Source organism: Schistocerca americana, chromosome X (assembly GCF_021461395.2).
Source record: "Schistocerca americana isolate TAMUIC-IGC-003095 chromosome X, iqSchAmer2.1, whole genome shotgun sequence".
NCBI lineage: Eukaryota > Metazoa > Arthropoda > Insecta > Orthoptera > Acrididae > Schistocerca > Schistocerca americana.
The window spans coordinates 825,598,030-825,613,716 of NC_060130.1; the positions used below are offsets into that span (position 1 = coordinate 825,598,030).

The following is a 15,687-nucleotide window of genomic DNA, read 5'->3' on the forward strand; positions in this document are numbered from 1 at the left end:
ATGCCTTTTAATAATTCACTGTCAGTAACCACATCAGTGGGTGTATAGTGCAGACTGTTTTAAATTCCATACAACTGTCTTATGGAAATACTTTTCTCAAAATTTAAAACTCAGTTATTATTATGGTATATACTTGTGGCAAGAATACAAAACTATCTCTGAGAAAATGCATTTAATATAACCAGAACATATGCCCAAGTTAATTTCATTTTGGGTATTTTCACCAGATATGGACAAAACCCTTGATGTCCACAGTGTCTAATTTGTGTTTTGTTATCAATTTTGTATAACCTTGAATGACAGTTAAGAATGAGATTTTAATGTAATTGAACTTACAATTTAAGGTGCTACTTGCAATGTTCCCTGGGTATATGAAAGATTTATTAGCCGAGAACTTCGAGGATTTGTCAATGCAGCCTATCCAGGAATAAGCAAAATTGAGTGTCAAGAAAGGTGTCTAGAAGAGAGATCATTTGTGTGCAGGTAACTAGATATCATTTTCTTCCTTTTTTTTAAAAAAAAAAATAATGACATGATTGTTTCATCATTACTAATATTCTGCAACAAATATGAATTATGTATATTTATTGTTGAATCCATTCAAAAGCAGAGCACTTATTTTATTGAAGTTAAACCAGTCACACACTTGAAGCTGATTCAAACACCATAGTTCAATGTACTTAGAGTAAAAAGGTAAGCCATTCTGGACAATGTGCTTTCATCTTATTTGATAGATCATCACACTAACATGGTCCAGTTTTCCTTTTAAGAAACTAATATATGATTTGTAGAATTCTTGGGTGTCCACCTGGGTACATCATAAGTTTTCCACATATTTTAGTACACAGACAGACATTGTCAGTATTCCTCATAGGAATGATCTCATAGAAAACTCGTGCTTGAATACAGTGTAGAGAGAATTTTACAAAGCATGGTCTTCACAGAAACATGAAATGGAAAGAAGCAATCAGCGCTGAAATATTGAATGCTACCAAAGACTCTAAAGTAGTGCAACACATTATCACACTGTCTGATAAAGAACTTACTATAGTATCAGCATCAGTGGAATCAGAAAACGCCAATGTCCCTCAGTCATTGATAACAATAGGTGAATCTTCTACATTAAATGAAGAAAAACAATCTTTATCTACATCTGCAGTGTCTTCCAGTACAGCAGCCACAACAGACAACTCACCAGAGCTGAACTATTTCTGCCACTCATGCTGCTCCACTAGCACCTCTCCCTCAGTAATAGTCATATTGGAACCTTTCCTAACTGCTCGAACAGACCACGGGTGTACTGACGGTCCATAGTGTCAAACGGGCACAATATTTCAGCAATCAGACATGTCACTGAAATATTGTGCCCGTTGGACACTATGGATTGGCAGTACACCCATGGACTGTTAGAGGAAGAAATATGCCTGAAGAAACTGAAGAATCACTTTACTAACTGTTTTTGTGAAGAACAAAAGTCAAGATGCATGAACTTTCTTGTCTTTCATACACTTATCTTCTTCTCTTCGAGCCTATTTCAAAACAGTCTGCAGTCTTCTGCATTTCAAAACAGTCTGCAGTCTTCTACATTTCTCATATTCAATTTTATTTCACTTGGTACTACTTATGCATTATCTGTAAAATATAAACAGCATTAGTGTTTTAATTTTACACCCTAAGATCATGGATGACACCCACAATTTTAATTTAACTTCCCACATAAGCTATGAAGGAGTAGGGGGTTCAAGAAGTAAATTACACAGTCGTCCTTCACTTAAAACCATTGTGCAGCAACAGTGGGACATTGTCAGATGGGATTACATGAACTTGGTTTCCTGCAGACACAGTTCTGGTGCAGTGTGGATAACAGATGCATCTCAGTGTGGGAGTGAAATGTTGCAACAACTAGAAACGTACTCCAAAGTTGAAGTATGCGGGACAATGTGATTCTTGTGGACAAAACATCTAAATTGCCTACAAATTCACCATGAAATTTGGACCAAAAGCAGTGTTACACATCCAAAGTGAAAAATGCCAACAATTATACCAAGGTTGCAGGGATGTGGAAGATGCTGAACAAGAAGGAAGGCCATTGACATCAATACAGATGACATGCCCATTCAATCAAGGATTTTCAGCAGTCACAGATTTTCTGACTTTGGGGACTTGCGTGCAACAGTTCTAAAATAGCCCCATGACCAAGGAGCAGATTTTTGAGGACTTGAGTGCAACAGTCCTAAAATAGCCCCATGACCAAAGAGCAGATTTTTATCACCAGGGAATTGAACTATTGGTAGAATGTTCCTACTGTCGTTTGCAGAGATTTGGAGACCATATTGAAAAATAGTGTCATGTATCTGTGTAGTGCAGCTTTCAATTACTTGGCCTGTCATAATAATGTGTAACTTACTTTTTGAAGTCCCATCATACATATGTCATTAAGTTTTCTTCTGAATAACATTTAAATGATTTCATGTACAATTTTTCAGAAATAATGCCTTATGATCACTTTTGAAGGGTTGCTTTAGCATAAATAACAGCTATCTGGGCACTTGATATTTCAGTGTGGAAATTGAAGCTTACAAACTAAATCCAGTTTCAATACTTAGCTTCTTTGTTGGCAACTAAAAGGTAGTGTGCGGATACTTTTTAAACCTACCTGTCTAAAGGTGCTAAGTTTTTGCAGGTGACATTTAAAATAACATTTTCCAATGAATCCATTATATTTATTTTCTTCCAGACACAATTTCTAAAAAACACTTTGTGGAAAGAGGTACTACAATAATTTACAGAAAATGACAGAGGACTGTCTCTACATAAACAAATGAATTACTAACAATACATTTAGCATGCTTTCTGCATATGTATAATTTAAAGTTTCATATGTGAATATTCTCGGACAAACAGTTTTTCATATTGTAAAAATTTTGTAACTAAGATTTTAATTATAATAGCAGCATATGTTTTTATAAACAGATGGATTATGGCAATTAAACCATGAAAATAAATATTTTGCATTTTTTACTAAAAACTTCTAGAAAACATAAATTTTAAAGGCCAGTTATTTCTGAACAAATTAGTGTATCTTTTTTCTTTTACAAAATACAGTGCTTGCATGTGGGAAAATAATAAGATTTTTCTTATTTGGTATGTGGCAATTAATTACTGCAACTTTTTATTTTGTGTAAATTTTCTGTAATATGATTTGTTTATGATTTCCTTTCCAATTGTATGTCTTTAGATAAATGTTTTTAGTGAAGCCATTTATGTGATTCCAATCAACAAGATGAAAACAAAGTACTTAATAATAAAATTTAGTTCATAACTTTTGAAATAATATTTTGACAATTCTGAAGAATTATGTGTTCATTTCATGTATAAAAGAACTCATTACTAATTGCATAGACATTTACTATTGTTTTCTTTTATTGTGTTTGTTTGTTCTAAATGAAATGATAGTCTGATGAACTCTGCTTGAGGAATGCTATATATACTTATTAAATCATTAGTGAAAGGAATGCTCACATTAATTGCTGACAATTTTCAGACATCTGTATGGTATTGTGCAATTTGTTTTGTTATCATACACTTCATATATTAAATTTAACCTATTCACTGATGCTTTACAATACAAACATTAATTTCTTCCACTGAAGCATTTCTATTCGATACAATAACCTATCTTTTTCTGCATATCCCTGACCTTTGATTAAAACTTACTGGTAGCTAAAATTAATAATTCAGTTTATGTTTGAAACAGATACTTGCATAATTGACATTAATTTTGTCTTCTCATTTTTACAACATAGCCATTTACATTGAAGCTCCATACATTTTGGAAACTGATGGTAAACTACACATTCAGCTCTATGTCAAGAGTTATTATCCTTAGCGGCAACATAATATGACACACATTGGTGCAGTTTAATCAATAAATGATTTAGTGAGTTCACAAAATGAACAAAAACAATTTCTAGTGAAGTGCACCACAGACTATCAATAAATGATGAAGAAGAGAATGAAAAATACTAGGCCTGGTAATGAAGGTGTGCATTTGGCAGCAATACTGCTGTCATTGCCCAATGACATCATGCCCTGCAAAGCTGTTTCAATGTAAGCAGCATGTGGAGCCAGACTACAGCCTCCCGACCACAATGCTTTATGTAATATATGCTGGTGGAGATGCCATATTGTTGCCAGTGCCTTTTTCTGTTTGGTATTTTGTATTCTTCATTTCTGATATTATGTCCAAAATCATACATTTAGGAAAAATATACAAAATGTGTCCCAGGGTGTATTTTACAATGTTACTAGACGCTAACATGACTTATAATAGGTGTGATGGAATGAGATGTGACTGAGCTAATACACTAACACAGAAAGATGTTTCTACTTCAGTTATGTTTTGGCATTTCAACTGTCCGACTTGTACTCCCACCCTGTTCATGTTCATTGCAGTGATTCCATGAACAGAGGCAACTGCAGTGATGATCATGGCTTGTGAATCATTAACATCTTTGGAAGAAATTTGATGCATGCAATTTTTAACTTAACCCATGAGACAAAAAAGTCTATGAATGGAAGGCCAGAGGCCTAAAAGACCAGGAACTTGGACTACATCTGTCAATCCAACATCCAGGAAATGTGTTATGGAAGACAGATGTTACTTTAAATGACTAATGTGTTCATACACCAGCTTGCTAAGAAAAAGGATGTTACTTAACAGTTGGTTAACCAAGATACAATTCAGAAATTCTAGTTTGGACTTCTTCCAATGATGTGATCTTTTCCATGTGAAACACTCCTCCTACAACTTTCTCATTCATGATTAACATTTTTGTCAAGGTGCTAAATTATTTCATGAACATGTAAGTATAACTCTTATAACTGGTTCACCACATATCTGAACTGTTCCCCAATACAAATACCTCAGAATGTCACAGATGAGGACTTCAAACGGTGGAAAATCCAGGATGGAATGTAACAATATTATGAGAAGGAAAGTTGCTGCTCTCTATATGGCAGAGATGCTGAGTTGCAGATAGCACACACACACACACACACACACACACACACACACACACACACACACACACATGACTGCAGTCTCAGGCAACTGTAGCCACACTGTGAGCAGCAGCACCAGTGCATGATGGGAATAGCGACTGGGTGGGGTTAAGGAGGAGGCTGGGGTGGTAAGGGGAACGGATACTAGAATAGGGGGGGCGCATAGTGCATTTGTGCTGTGGAGCACGTGGGGATGAGGTGGAGAGGGTAGGGCAGCTATGTGCAGTCAGGAGGTTAGACGGGTGGCAGGGTAGAGGTGGGGAGAGGGGGTAGCAGAAAAGGAGAGAAGTAAAAATACTGGGTGCGATAGTGGAATGAGGTCTGTATAGTGCTGGAATGGGAACAGGGAGGTTGGATGGGTGAGGACAATGACTAATGAAGGTTTATGCCAGGAGGGTTATGAGAACGTAGGATATATTGCTAGGAGAGTTCCCACCGACACATTTCAGAAAAGCTGGTGTTGGTGGGAAGGATCCATATGGCACAGGCTGTGAAGCAGTCATTGAAATGAAGGATGTCATGTTCGGCAGCACGCTCAGCAACCGGGTGGTCCACTTTTTTCTTGGCCACAGTTTGTCAGCGGCCATTCATGCGTACAGACAATTTGTTGGTTATCATGCCCACACAGCAGTTGCAGCTTAGCTAGTAGATCACGTGACTGGTTTGACAGGTTGCCCTGCCTTTGAAGTTTGTGATCAGACTGGAGAAGGTGGTGGTGGGAGGTATTGCTGGTTGTTGGTAGGTTTGATATGGACGGAGGTACTGATGTAGCCATCTTTGAGGTGAAGGTCAACATCTAGGTAGGTGGCTTGTTGGGTTGAGTAGGACCAGGTGAAGCAAATGGGGGAGAAGTTGTTGAGATTCTGGAGGAATGTGGATAGGATGGCCTCACCCTCTGTCCAGATCACAAAGATGTCATCAATGAATCTGAACCAGGTGAGGGGTTTAGTATTCTGGGTGTGTAGAAAGGATTCCCCTATGTGATCCATGAATAGGTTGACTTAGGATGGTGCCATGTGGGTGCCCATAGCCGTACCTCAGATTTGTTTGTTGGTAATGTCTTTAAAGGAGAAGTAATTGCAGGTGAGGATATACTTGGTCATGGCAACTAGGAAGCTGGTTGTCAGTTTGGAATTCATCGGGCATTGGAAAAGGTAGTGTTCAGTAGTGGTAAGGCGATGGGCATCAGGGATGTTAGCGTACAGGAAGGTGACATCAACCTAGTCGCCACTCCCAACATGCACTGGTGCTGCTCGCAGTGTGGCAACAGTTGCCTGAGACTGTGGTCATGTGTGTGTGAGTTGTGTGTGTGTGTGTGTGTGTGTGTGTGTGTGTGTGTGTGTATGTGTGTGTGTGTGGTCTATTTTTGATGAAGGCCCTACATGCCGAAAGCTTTATTTGTGACAGTCTTTTTGTTGTGCCAATCTTGACTCAGCATCTCTGCTGTATGGTGAGCAGCAGCTTTCCTTTTCAACATATTGTTGCAGATGATAACTTTTTCGACAGCCACTCCTAATACCACAGAATCACTTCTCATGGGAGGGGAGGAATGCCATGCACCTTATCCCAGTGTAAAACATATAAACTCTATTTTGTGTGCTTCATATTTTAGTTACCAGAGTACTAGGTCACCAAAATGCTGTCTCAGTTTCATGTGCCTATGACTCTCAACCTTGGAAAATCCAGAATGGAAAAATGACAATATTATGAAAAGGATAGATTGCTTCTCACCAAAAAGGAAGATGTTGAGTCACAGACAGGCACTACAAAAATACTACTAAACACTTTAGCTTTCAGCCAGAATGCCTTCTTCTGAAATAGACAACATACACACACAAATTCACAAAGTAAAGCTCACACACACTTGGTCAAGTGTCTGGCATTCTGGTCTGAGCTGCTGGAGTTGGCTGTTGCGTGCGTGAGGTGTGCTTGCTTGTGTGTTTGAATGGTGTGTGTTTCTCTTTTCTGATGAAGGCTGTGGCCAAAATCTTTGTGTAAGTGTCTTTTAATTGCGCTTGTCAGCAACTTAAAATGTCATTTTTACAGTAAGCAGCAATCTATCTTTTCCTGCATTGTTGATATTCCTACCTAGAGTTCCCATTGTTTAATTTTTTGTTTGGACAGTTATTTGTTAACAGTAATGTCACAGTAAAGCTGTAAACCAATTTTAAAATCAAATGACACAATTTACATGCCCCATTCATTTTTCACAGATCAATCACATATAATTATCTAAGGAAAGAGTGCCGACTAAGTTGTGAAGATCGTTATACTCAGCCACAAGCATTCATAGTGAATGGTGACTCTGATTATTTGGAAAATCAATGTGCACCACGTGAGTACGCTTACTAGTAGTTAATTAAGACTAATGCTACTAGTGCTAGTCACATATCAATTGATATTGTATTACTTCATTGTATTGTTACTCCTCTCTCATCCTTGGGGCATCTATCTAGTTATTGTCACATAAAAGTTATTTTAAGAGCCTCCTAGGTGGATGTACATATTGAGTGATAAAAATTAAACCAGATGTTGACAAATGGTTTGTAGTAAATCATAAGATGCATATAAATAGTAACAGTGCATAAGCACTTTGAACTATATTTTTCTCATGTTAAGAAATATTCTGTACAAAAATCTTATTTAATTCTTACTTCAAGTAAAATGTGCATAGCTAAATTTTCAAACATTGTAAAAGTGTCTATGGTATAGCTAGGTTAAGCATAAATATGTCTTAGTTTGAAGCTCTTGATAATCCGAGTAGGATGTAACAATTTGTAGGAATATGAAATGGAATTATCACATTGGGTCTATAATGGGTAAAGGAGGTGAAAGACTTCATTTCATTGACAAAATACTGGGAAATTGATTAGTCTACAAAGAGACTGGTTACAAAAGACTTATGTGAACCATTCTAGAATATTACTCAAGTGTGTTGGACCCATTCCGAATGAGACTGCTCACACAAAATGATCACTAGTTAGTTTGACTCACAGGGCAGTATCTCAGAACCACTGTAAAATCTGTATTTGATGACACTTTGAGGTGGACATCTTCATGCCGAAGCAACTATGCACTATTACCATTTCTTGGCATGGACTCAAAATGAATCATGCAGCCTGAGGCTATTTTATTTATTATTATTACTGTATATGGCTGCACTCCCACCAACACCAATGATGGGTAATGAAGATACGGATAGTCCATGCCAAGAAATGGTAACTGTGCACAGGTGCATCTGATGATGAGGCATGTGACTTGAAACTGATCGTGTAATAAGATCTGTAACACCATAACTGCAGCCCAAGGCTATTTTATTTATTGTTTTTCCTACTTACAAAGTTGCAGAAACCAGTATTAAGTGAGGAATCTTAGAATATACTACAGCCACCTTAGGGATGTCTGCCCCCAGTAGCTGAGTGGTCAACGTGATAGAATGTCACTCCTAAGGGCTTAGGTTCGATTCCCAGCTGGGTCGAAGATTTTCTCCACTCAGGCACTGGGTGTTGTGTTGTCCTAATCCTCATCATTTCATCCCCATCGACACACAAGTCACTGAAGTGGCGGCAAATTGAAAGAGCTACACCCGGTGAACGATCTACCCGACAGGAGGCACTAGTCACACGACATTTACATTTACCTAAGGGACAGCAAATAGATATCAAACTAATTACGGCAAGCTCAGAAGCATTTAAGTAGTTGTTCTTTCCCTGCTCGATACTTAAATGGAGTGGGAAGATACACTAATATGTGGTACATTGGGAAGTACTCAGGTGTAGATTTGGGGGTATCTTCTGACTTTGAAAAAGGTATCCATTTAGTGATTCATTCATTCACATTGTGTTTCTCAAATCGCTTCATGAATAAGAGCTGCCAGTGATACTCAATGAGTCAAGTTAGACATTCACAGACAAAAGCGGGCCCTGAAGGCTACTTAAGTAAACTATTGCACAAAATTCAAAGTAATTTTACTGATTTCAGAGATTGCCATCGTTTGTTACATACTGGGAAATTTGAAACGTAATACATACTTTAATGTTTAATGGGATATACAGCTTCAAGCATATTTAATCTGATAAATTATGGAAGTGGCTGATAAGGTAACCACTTACTTTATTTTTTAATAGCTGCAGATTTCCAATTTCCTGTTTGATTTCTGTTGGCAACCTATTAAAGATTTTCACACCAATAAATAACACTCCCTTTTCTGAATCTTAGATAGGGGTGCAGGTCACATGGGAATAATTTTTAACTCTACAGTTGTGGTTCTGAATTTTCTAGTTCACCTTGTATTCAGTATTATTATCAACCAAAAATACTACTATGGAGTAAATGAGTATAAGGATCTTGAGGCTTGTGAAGAGGCTTGTGCAAGATGTACAGTTATCAACTATACCTAATACTATTACTGCATATGTCTGCAAAGTAAAAATTTTTCTTCATAGCTGCAGTGCCCCAAAGATTATGTTGTAGGATAATTTAGAGAGAATGTATGAAAATTACACTAGCTATCCTGTCTACAGTGAAAGAGATTACCAAGTGCAAGGCTGACAGAACAGAATCTTATCAATGTGCCGGAACCACATCAGTTTGTTATCTCTCTGGATGCTTCAGAATTTAACACACACAGTTCATTTAGTGTGTGTTCTCTGGTCTTCCCTCCTGGCAGTCTTGAACTAGGCAGTATTGCAGATATTTAAAGTACATTCAACAGACATTTGTTTTAATAAACTGGCTGTGATCCTCTTTCAGTTAAATGTAGCACATTCTTCATTTAAAGTTTCATGATTATAATGTACATAAATCTTGACTGAGTCTCCACAGATCCACTTTCATGAATGGCAAGTTTTCACAGATTGACACAGGTTCCTCAGACTTGCATTTCCTAACAGTAACTAACTGTCTGACTGTGACAATCTGTGACTAACTATGGTACTGTCCAATTTGTAAGCTTGCCCAAAATGTGTGTAGGAAATTGTCTACACATTATTTACGAAATGGCAAACTGCAACTCAACTTCAGTAATAGCACAGAACACAGAAATTACAGATAACGTTTATATTCAGTCAAAAATGAGGATTTTTTTGTTTAATAGGTATTGTTAATAGGTAATGGAACTTACGGTAATGGAACTTACAGTATATTGATGGCACAGCTTCGTTAGCACCATCCATAGCCAAGCTACAGAAAATATGGAAATAGATCAAGCTGGTCAGTATTTTGGTGTCAATAAATGCCAAGACAACTAAATGGATGTCAATTGAAAGAACCCCAGGTCAAAACGAGTCCCTAGTTATTAATGGTAATAAAATCAAGAAAGAAACCAAATTTAAATATCTAAGATCTGTGATGAACTTGAAACTTGACTGTGGTGAGGAAATTGAGATTCGCCATGGGATTGCCAAAGAAACATTCCAAAAGCTACAAAATGTGCCAATATACACAGACATGCAGCTCCATTTGAAAATAAGGGTGGTACAATGCTATGTTATCCCTGTCCTACTCTATGGAGTGGAAACTCAGTTAATTAAAGCAGTTTCTGTAAAGAGATTAGAAGCAACAGAAATGTGGTTATTGTGTTGATTACTAAAAATATCATGGATTGAGAAAGTGAGCAATGCTGAAGTGCTGCGTAGAGCTAGGATGGACAGAGAACTAATAGGGATAATTAAAAGAAGAAGGACATTGTACCTGGGGCACATTGTGAGAGGAAAGAAATATGAACTTCTGCAATTAATTCTAGAAGGCAGAATAGAAGGAAAGTTCCCACCAGGTAAAAGGAAGCAATCATGGTCACAGAATATCAAGACATGGACTGGCATCAACAACTTTGAAGAGCTGGTTCAAGAAGCAAGGGAATGCCACCTGTGAGCAGCCAATGCACTACAAGTGGCGCCAAGAAGAAGAAGATTAGGTATTGTTTAAATAATGTTTATCCTGGATCCATTTTTGTAAGACAGCTTTTAAGTGTGGAAAGTTTTCCCTCATTTTCTATTAAAACCCACCTAGATTATTTCAGAAACAAAACTTAACATTTACTATTTTTCTGTGAGTAGCAGATAATTTAGATTTGAACACTTCCTTCACAGATCATTTACAGTTCCTAAGAAAGACCTTGCAAAACAAGTTTGATAAAGTACATCTTCAGCCTACATCTCCAAAAGAAGTTTTCAGTGTTATCAAGTCTCTTAAAAATAAATGTTCAAGAGCTTATGATTAAATAAATAGTTGCTCAGCTGACCTTAGCAGTACACTGAGTTATGTATTGAATGAATCATTCCTCAGTAATACTTTCCCAGAGAGACTGAAACTTACTATTGTCAAGTCTGTCCACAAAAAGAAGACAAAACAGTAGTAAAGAATTATTGACCCATCTCATTACTGCCAGTATTTTCATAAATTTTTGAGAAGATAATGTTTAATATACTCTAAAAACATTTTGTACTGGAAACCAGACTCAGTAGCAAACAGTTTGGATTTTGAAAAGGACTGTCAACTGAACAGGCTATATTTCTTTTGACAGATCACACACTAGAAACAATAATGATTACCATTGGGAATATTTTGTGAAGTAGCAATTGTTTCGACTGTAATACCCTAATGCAATAGTTAAAAATATTATGGGGTAGGAGACACAACAGGTCCTTTGTTTATATTTTATCTGGACCAGCCCATTTACCAAAAAAGCACCCAGTGAAATAGCTGGAAACATCAACCCATCATTGAAGGCAAAAGAATTACCACTGAAAACTCAGTACCCACAGTTCAGTATTTCTCATAGAACTCCACATTCTATAAAAATAATATTTTTTTTAAAAAATACAAGAAGTAGAAAATGTCAAGTTTTTGGGACTAGAGAGAGATCACAACTTTGATCATTAATCTCATTGCTATTGAAGCATCTAGGTTCTGCTATGTTTGCAGTATGCATTATTACTCTTATAAATGATTTAAAACAAAGAAACTAGTTTATGCTAACAAACTGTTCATATGAAGACTATATCGAACTCTAAATTGATGACAAATATGCTAATCTCCATAATGTTGATTTTCTGTCCAATAATCAAGAATATTTGGAGGAGCTGATGTCTAACTTTTGAATACGTTGTACAGTAAGTTTCCCAAAAATAATACATGGGTGTGATGTGTTAGCCATTGGCAACTTCTGTTTACCTTTAATGTATCCAGAAAAATAGTAGCTTTCTTGTAGATTGTCTCTTTATTTAAATAGCCATTGATTGTGCATTAAGTATAGATAATATACTTCATTAATCATACAATCGTACCAACATTAATAACAGTTGTTAATGTAGCAATTAGGTACAGTTTAAAACATCTTTTTTGTGATTATAAATTATTTCTTTGTTCATTCTAATTTCATAATGTTTCTCATCATGGTGGAATTTATTAAACATACTTCATAATTAAATGAAAGCTGTTTTAAATAAGATTTCTATTACCTTACAGCTTTAAAAAAAAGCCAAATGCAAATAGAGTATAGCAGATGTACAGCTATTTACTCTATGGAAATTGATTTTTGTAAAATTAGTGTATACTCTTTTTTCTTTCTTTGATGATATGTTTTAGAATGATTCATGTAATTTTTGAAGAAAGTTATTAGATAAAATAAGTCTGCACAATTGATGTTTTTTTTTTTTTTTTTAAATGCTGATGTATGACATGTGTATGGTACACAAACATATACTGTAGGAATGTATAGGGTCAGAGTGGCTCCTGGTCAGGATAGTCGGGGATGTGGCCATCTGAGGAGTTTTCATAATAAAAGAAGTAATAGAACTTCAATTATGTATATTATTTTATGTGTAATACATATGGACACACCTGAGTCTGCCTGCGAGGTTAACAGCCAGTCAAGGTGGTAATGGAAAAATGTTAATTTTAGTGCCAGAAAAAAAAGAGGTAGAGGAGATGGTTCATGCCGTAACTGGTTGAAAGCAGTCACCAGAATGTCCAATCTGGATCCAATCTGCATAGATGAATTAGAGTCCTCAATCCCAGCTGGCATAATTTGCCTCTCTGAACATCATGTGACCACTGGTATAGAACTTTAAAGTGTTACAGGATTTAGGGTAGCGTCTTGCTTTTGTAGATAGAGCAGAAATGGAGAAAGAAGGAGTTGCCACATTCATCAGGAACTGTAATAAATTTAAGAACATAGACATTCATAAATTTTGTCTAGAATAGCACATGGAAGCATGTGCGACAGAAGTAGAATTTCATAAAAAATCCTTCAAAGTATGAAGTGTATATCGAGCACCTGCAGGTAGCTTTATTCATAAACCACCTTGAAGCTGAACTGGCCCATTTAACAACCAAAAACAAAGAAATAGTGGTTTCTGGTGACTTCAATTTAGGTTTTCTTAAAGACTCTCCCAATAAGAACTTATTTGACTTAGTAACACTATAATTCAACTTAATTAGCACTGTTAAGGTCCCAACTAGTGTATCCAATTGCTCACAAACAGCCATTGATAATATCTTTATAGAAAAGTCCAATGAACAAAATTATATTACAAAACCAATAGTCAATGGCCTCTCAGACCATGACATGCAGTTCCTTCTGTTAAATGTTAATACTGAACAGGATACAAAATCTGTTAAATCGGAACTCAAGAGGGTAATCAATAAGTCAAAATAGATTATGTTAGGACACTCCTCAGAGACATTCACTGGAGTGATAATTACAGTTCTCATGGCATGAATGAAAAATATAACAATTATGCTAAGAAAGTGCTTACCATATATGAACACTGTTTTCCCCCAAAATTAACCAAGGAAAGGGCAAAGTCTACAAAGAAGCCATGAATTACTCAAGGAATAGAGATACCTTGTAGAACAAAAAGAAAACTATATCTGTCAATCTGAAACATTTCTGATGTTGATGCTACAGCACAATACAAGACATACTGCAAAATATTGAAGACTGTAATATGGACATCAAAGCAAATATATTACAAGGAAAAGATAGTCATATCAGATAAAAAAATAAAGACAACATGGGATATAGTGAAGGAGGAGACCAGTAGAACCAGATATGAAGAGGGGCTAATAGCATTAAGAGTAAATGATACACTGGTGACAGATGTGACTTTTTAACAAACATTTTATGACTGTTACTGAAAACATGGGGCTGTCAGATTCTGTAGATGCTGCCCTGGGATACCTCAGACCACACATTGCAAGTAACTTCCATAATATGAATTTCACCCACACTACCCCAGCAGAAGTAATGTCCATCATAAAATCTTTAAAATCAAAAACATCTAGTGGGTATGATGAAATATCAACAAAGTTAATTAAAGAATGTTATTATGAGTTAAGTGACACATTATGCTATCTGTGTAACCAGTCTTTTATCAGTGGAATAGTTCCTGAATGGTTGAAATATGCTGAAGTTAAGCCACTATTTAAGAAGGGAGATAAAGAAATAGCTTCAAATTTCTGTCCAATTTCACTTTGGCCAGCATTCTTAAAAATTTTAGAAAAAGTAATGTGCAAGCAGCTTTATAACCATCTTACCACAAATAACATAATGTCAAAGTCAGTTTGGATTTCTAAAGGGTTCTGATATTGAGAAGGCTATCTACAGTTACAGTGAAAATGTACTTAATTCATTAGACAAAAAATTTCAGGCAACTGGTATATTTTGTGATCTGTCAAAGGCATTTGACTGTGTAAATCACAATATCCTTTTAAGTAACTTAGAATATTATGGTGTAACAGGAAATGCTGCAAAATGGTTCAAATCTTATATCTCTGGCAGGAAACAAAGGGTGTTATTAGGAAAGAGATATGTATTAAGCTATCAGGCATCATCCAACTGGGAAGCAATTACATGTGGGGTGGGGTGCCACAAGGTTCCATCTAAGGGCCCTTACATTTTCCTTGTGTGTATCAATGACCTTTCATCAGTAACATTACCAGATGCCAAGTTTGTTTGCCAATAATACAAACATTGCAATAAATAGCAAGTCAATGTAGTCTTAGAAAGATCAGCTAATAAAATATATGTGGACATTAATCACTGGTTCGTAGCCAATTCTTTGTCATTAAACTTTGAAAAAACACGCTACATGAAGTTCAGAACTTGTAAGGGATGACCCATGAGTACGTGCCTAACATATGATGAGAAGCAGATAGGAGAAGTGGACAGTGTTAAATTCTTGGTATTACAGCTTGATAATAAATTCAACTGGGAGGAGCACACCACAGAACAGCTGAGGCATCTAAACAAATCTCTATTTGCAATGCGAATTCTGTCAGACATAGGGGATATTAAAATGAAAGATCTGGCATACTATGCTTACTTTCACTCCATAATGTCGTATGGGATTATTTTTTGAGGTAATTCATCAAGCAAAGATAAAGTTTTCATGCACAAAAATTTGCAGTTAGTGTTATATTTGGTGTGAACTGAAGAACATCCTGCAGAGGCCTGTTTAGGAAACTAGGGATACTAACTACTGGTTCCCAATACATTTATTCCTTAATAAAATTTGTCATTAAAAAATATCACTTTTTCAAACCATGAACTCAGTGCTAGAAATAAGAATATTCTTCACAAGGATTTAAAATCACTTACTCTTGTACAAAAAGTTGTGC

General features: G+C 36.2%; 1 protein-coding gene across 1 annotated transcript in view; it reads left to right on the forward strand.

Moving 5' to 3' along the window:
• Window positions 1-15,687, forward strand: part of LOC124555311 — a 471,119-nt gene that overhangs the window by 290,272 nt on the left and 165,160 nt on the right. Inside the window, exons 14-15 of the mRNA XM_047129186.1 lie at window positions 345-483; window positions 7,278-7,399. Of these exons, the coding sequence (XP_046985142.1) occupies window positions 345-483; window positions 7,278-7,399 (261 nt within the window). The remainder of the gene's footprint in view (window positions 1-344; window positions 484-7,277; window positions 7,400-15,687) is intronic.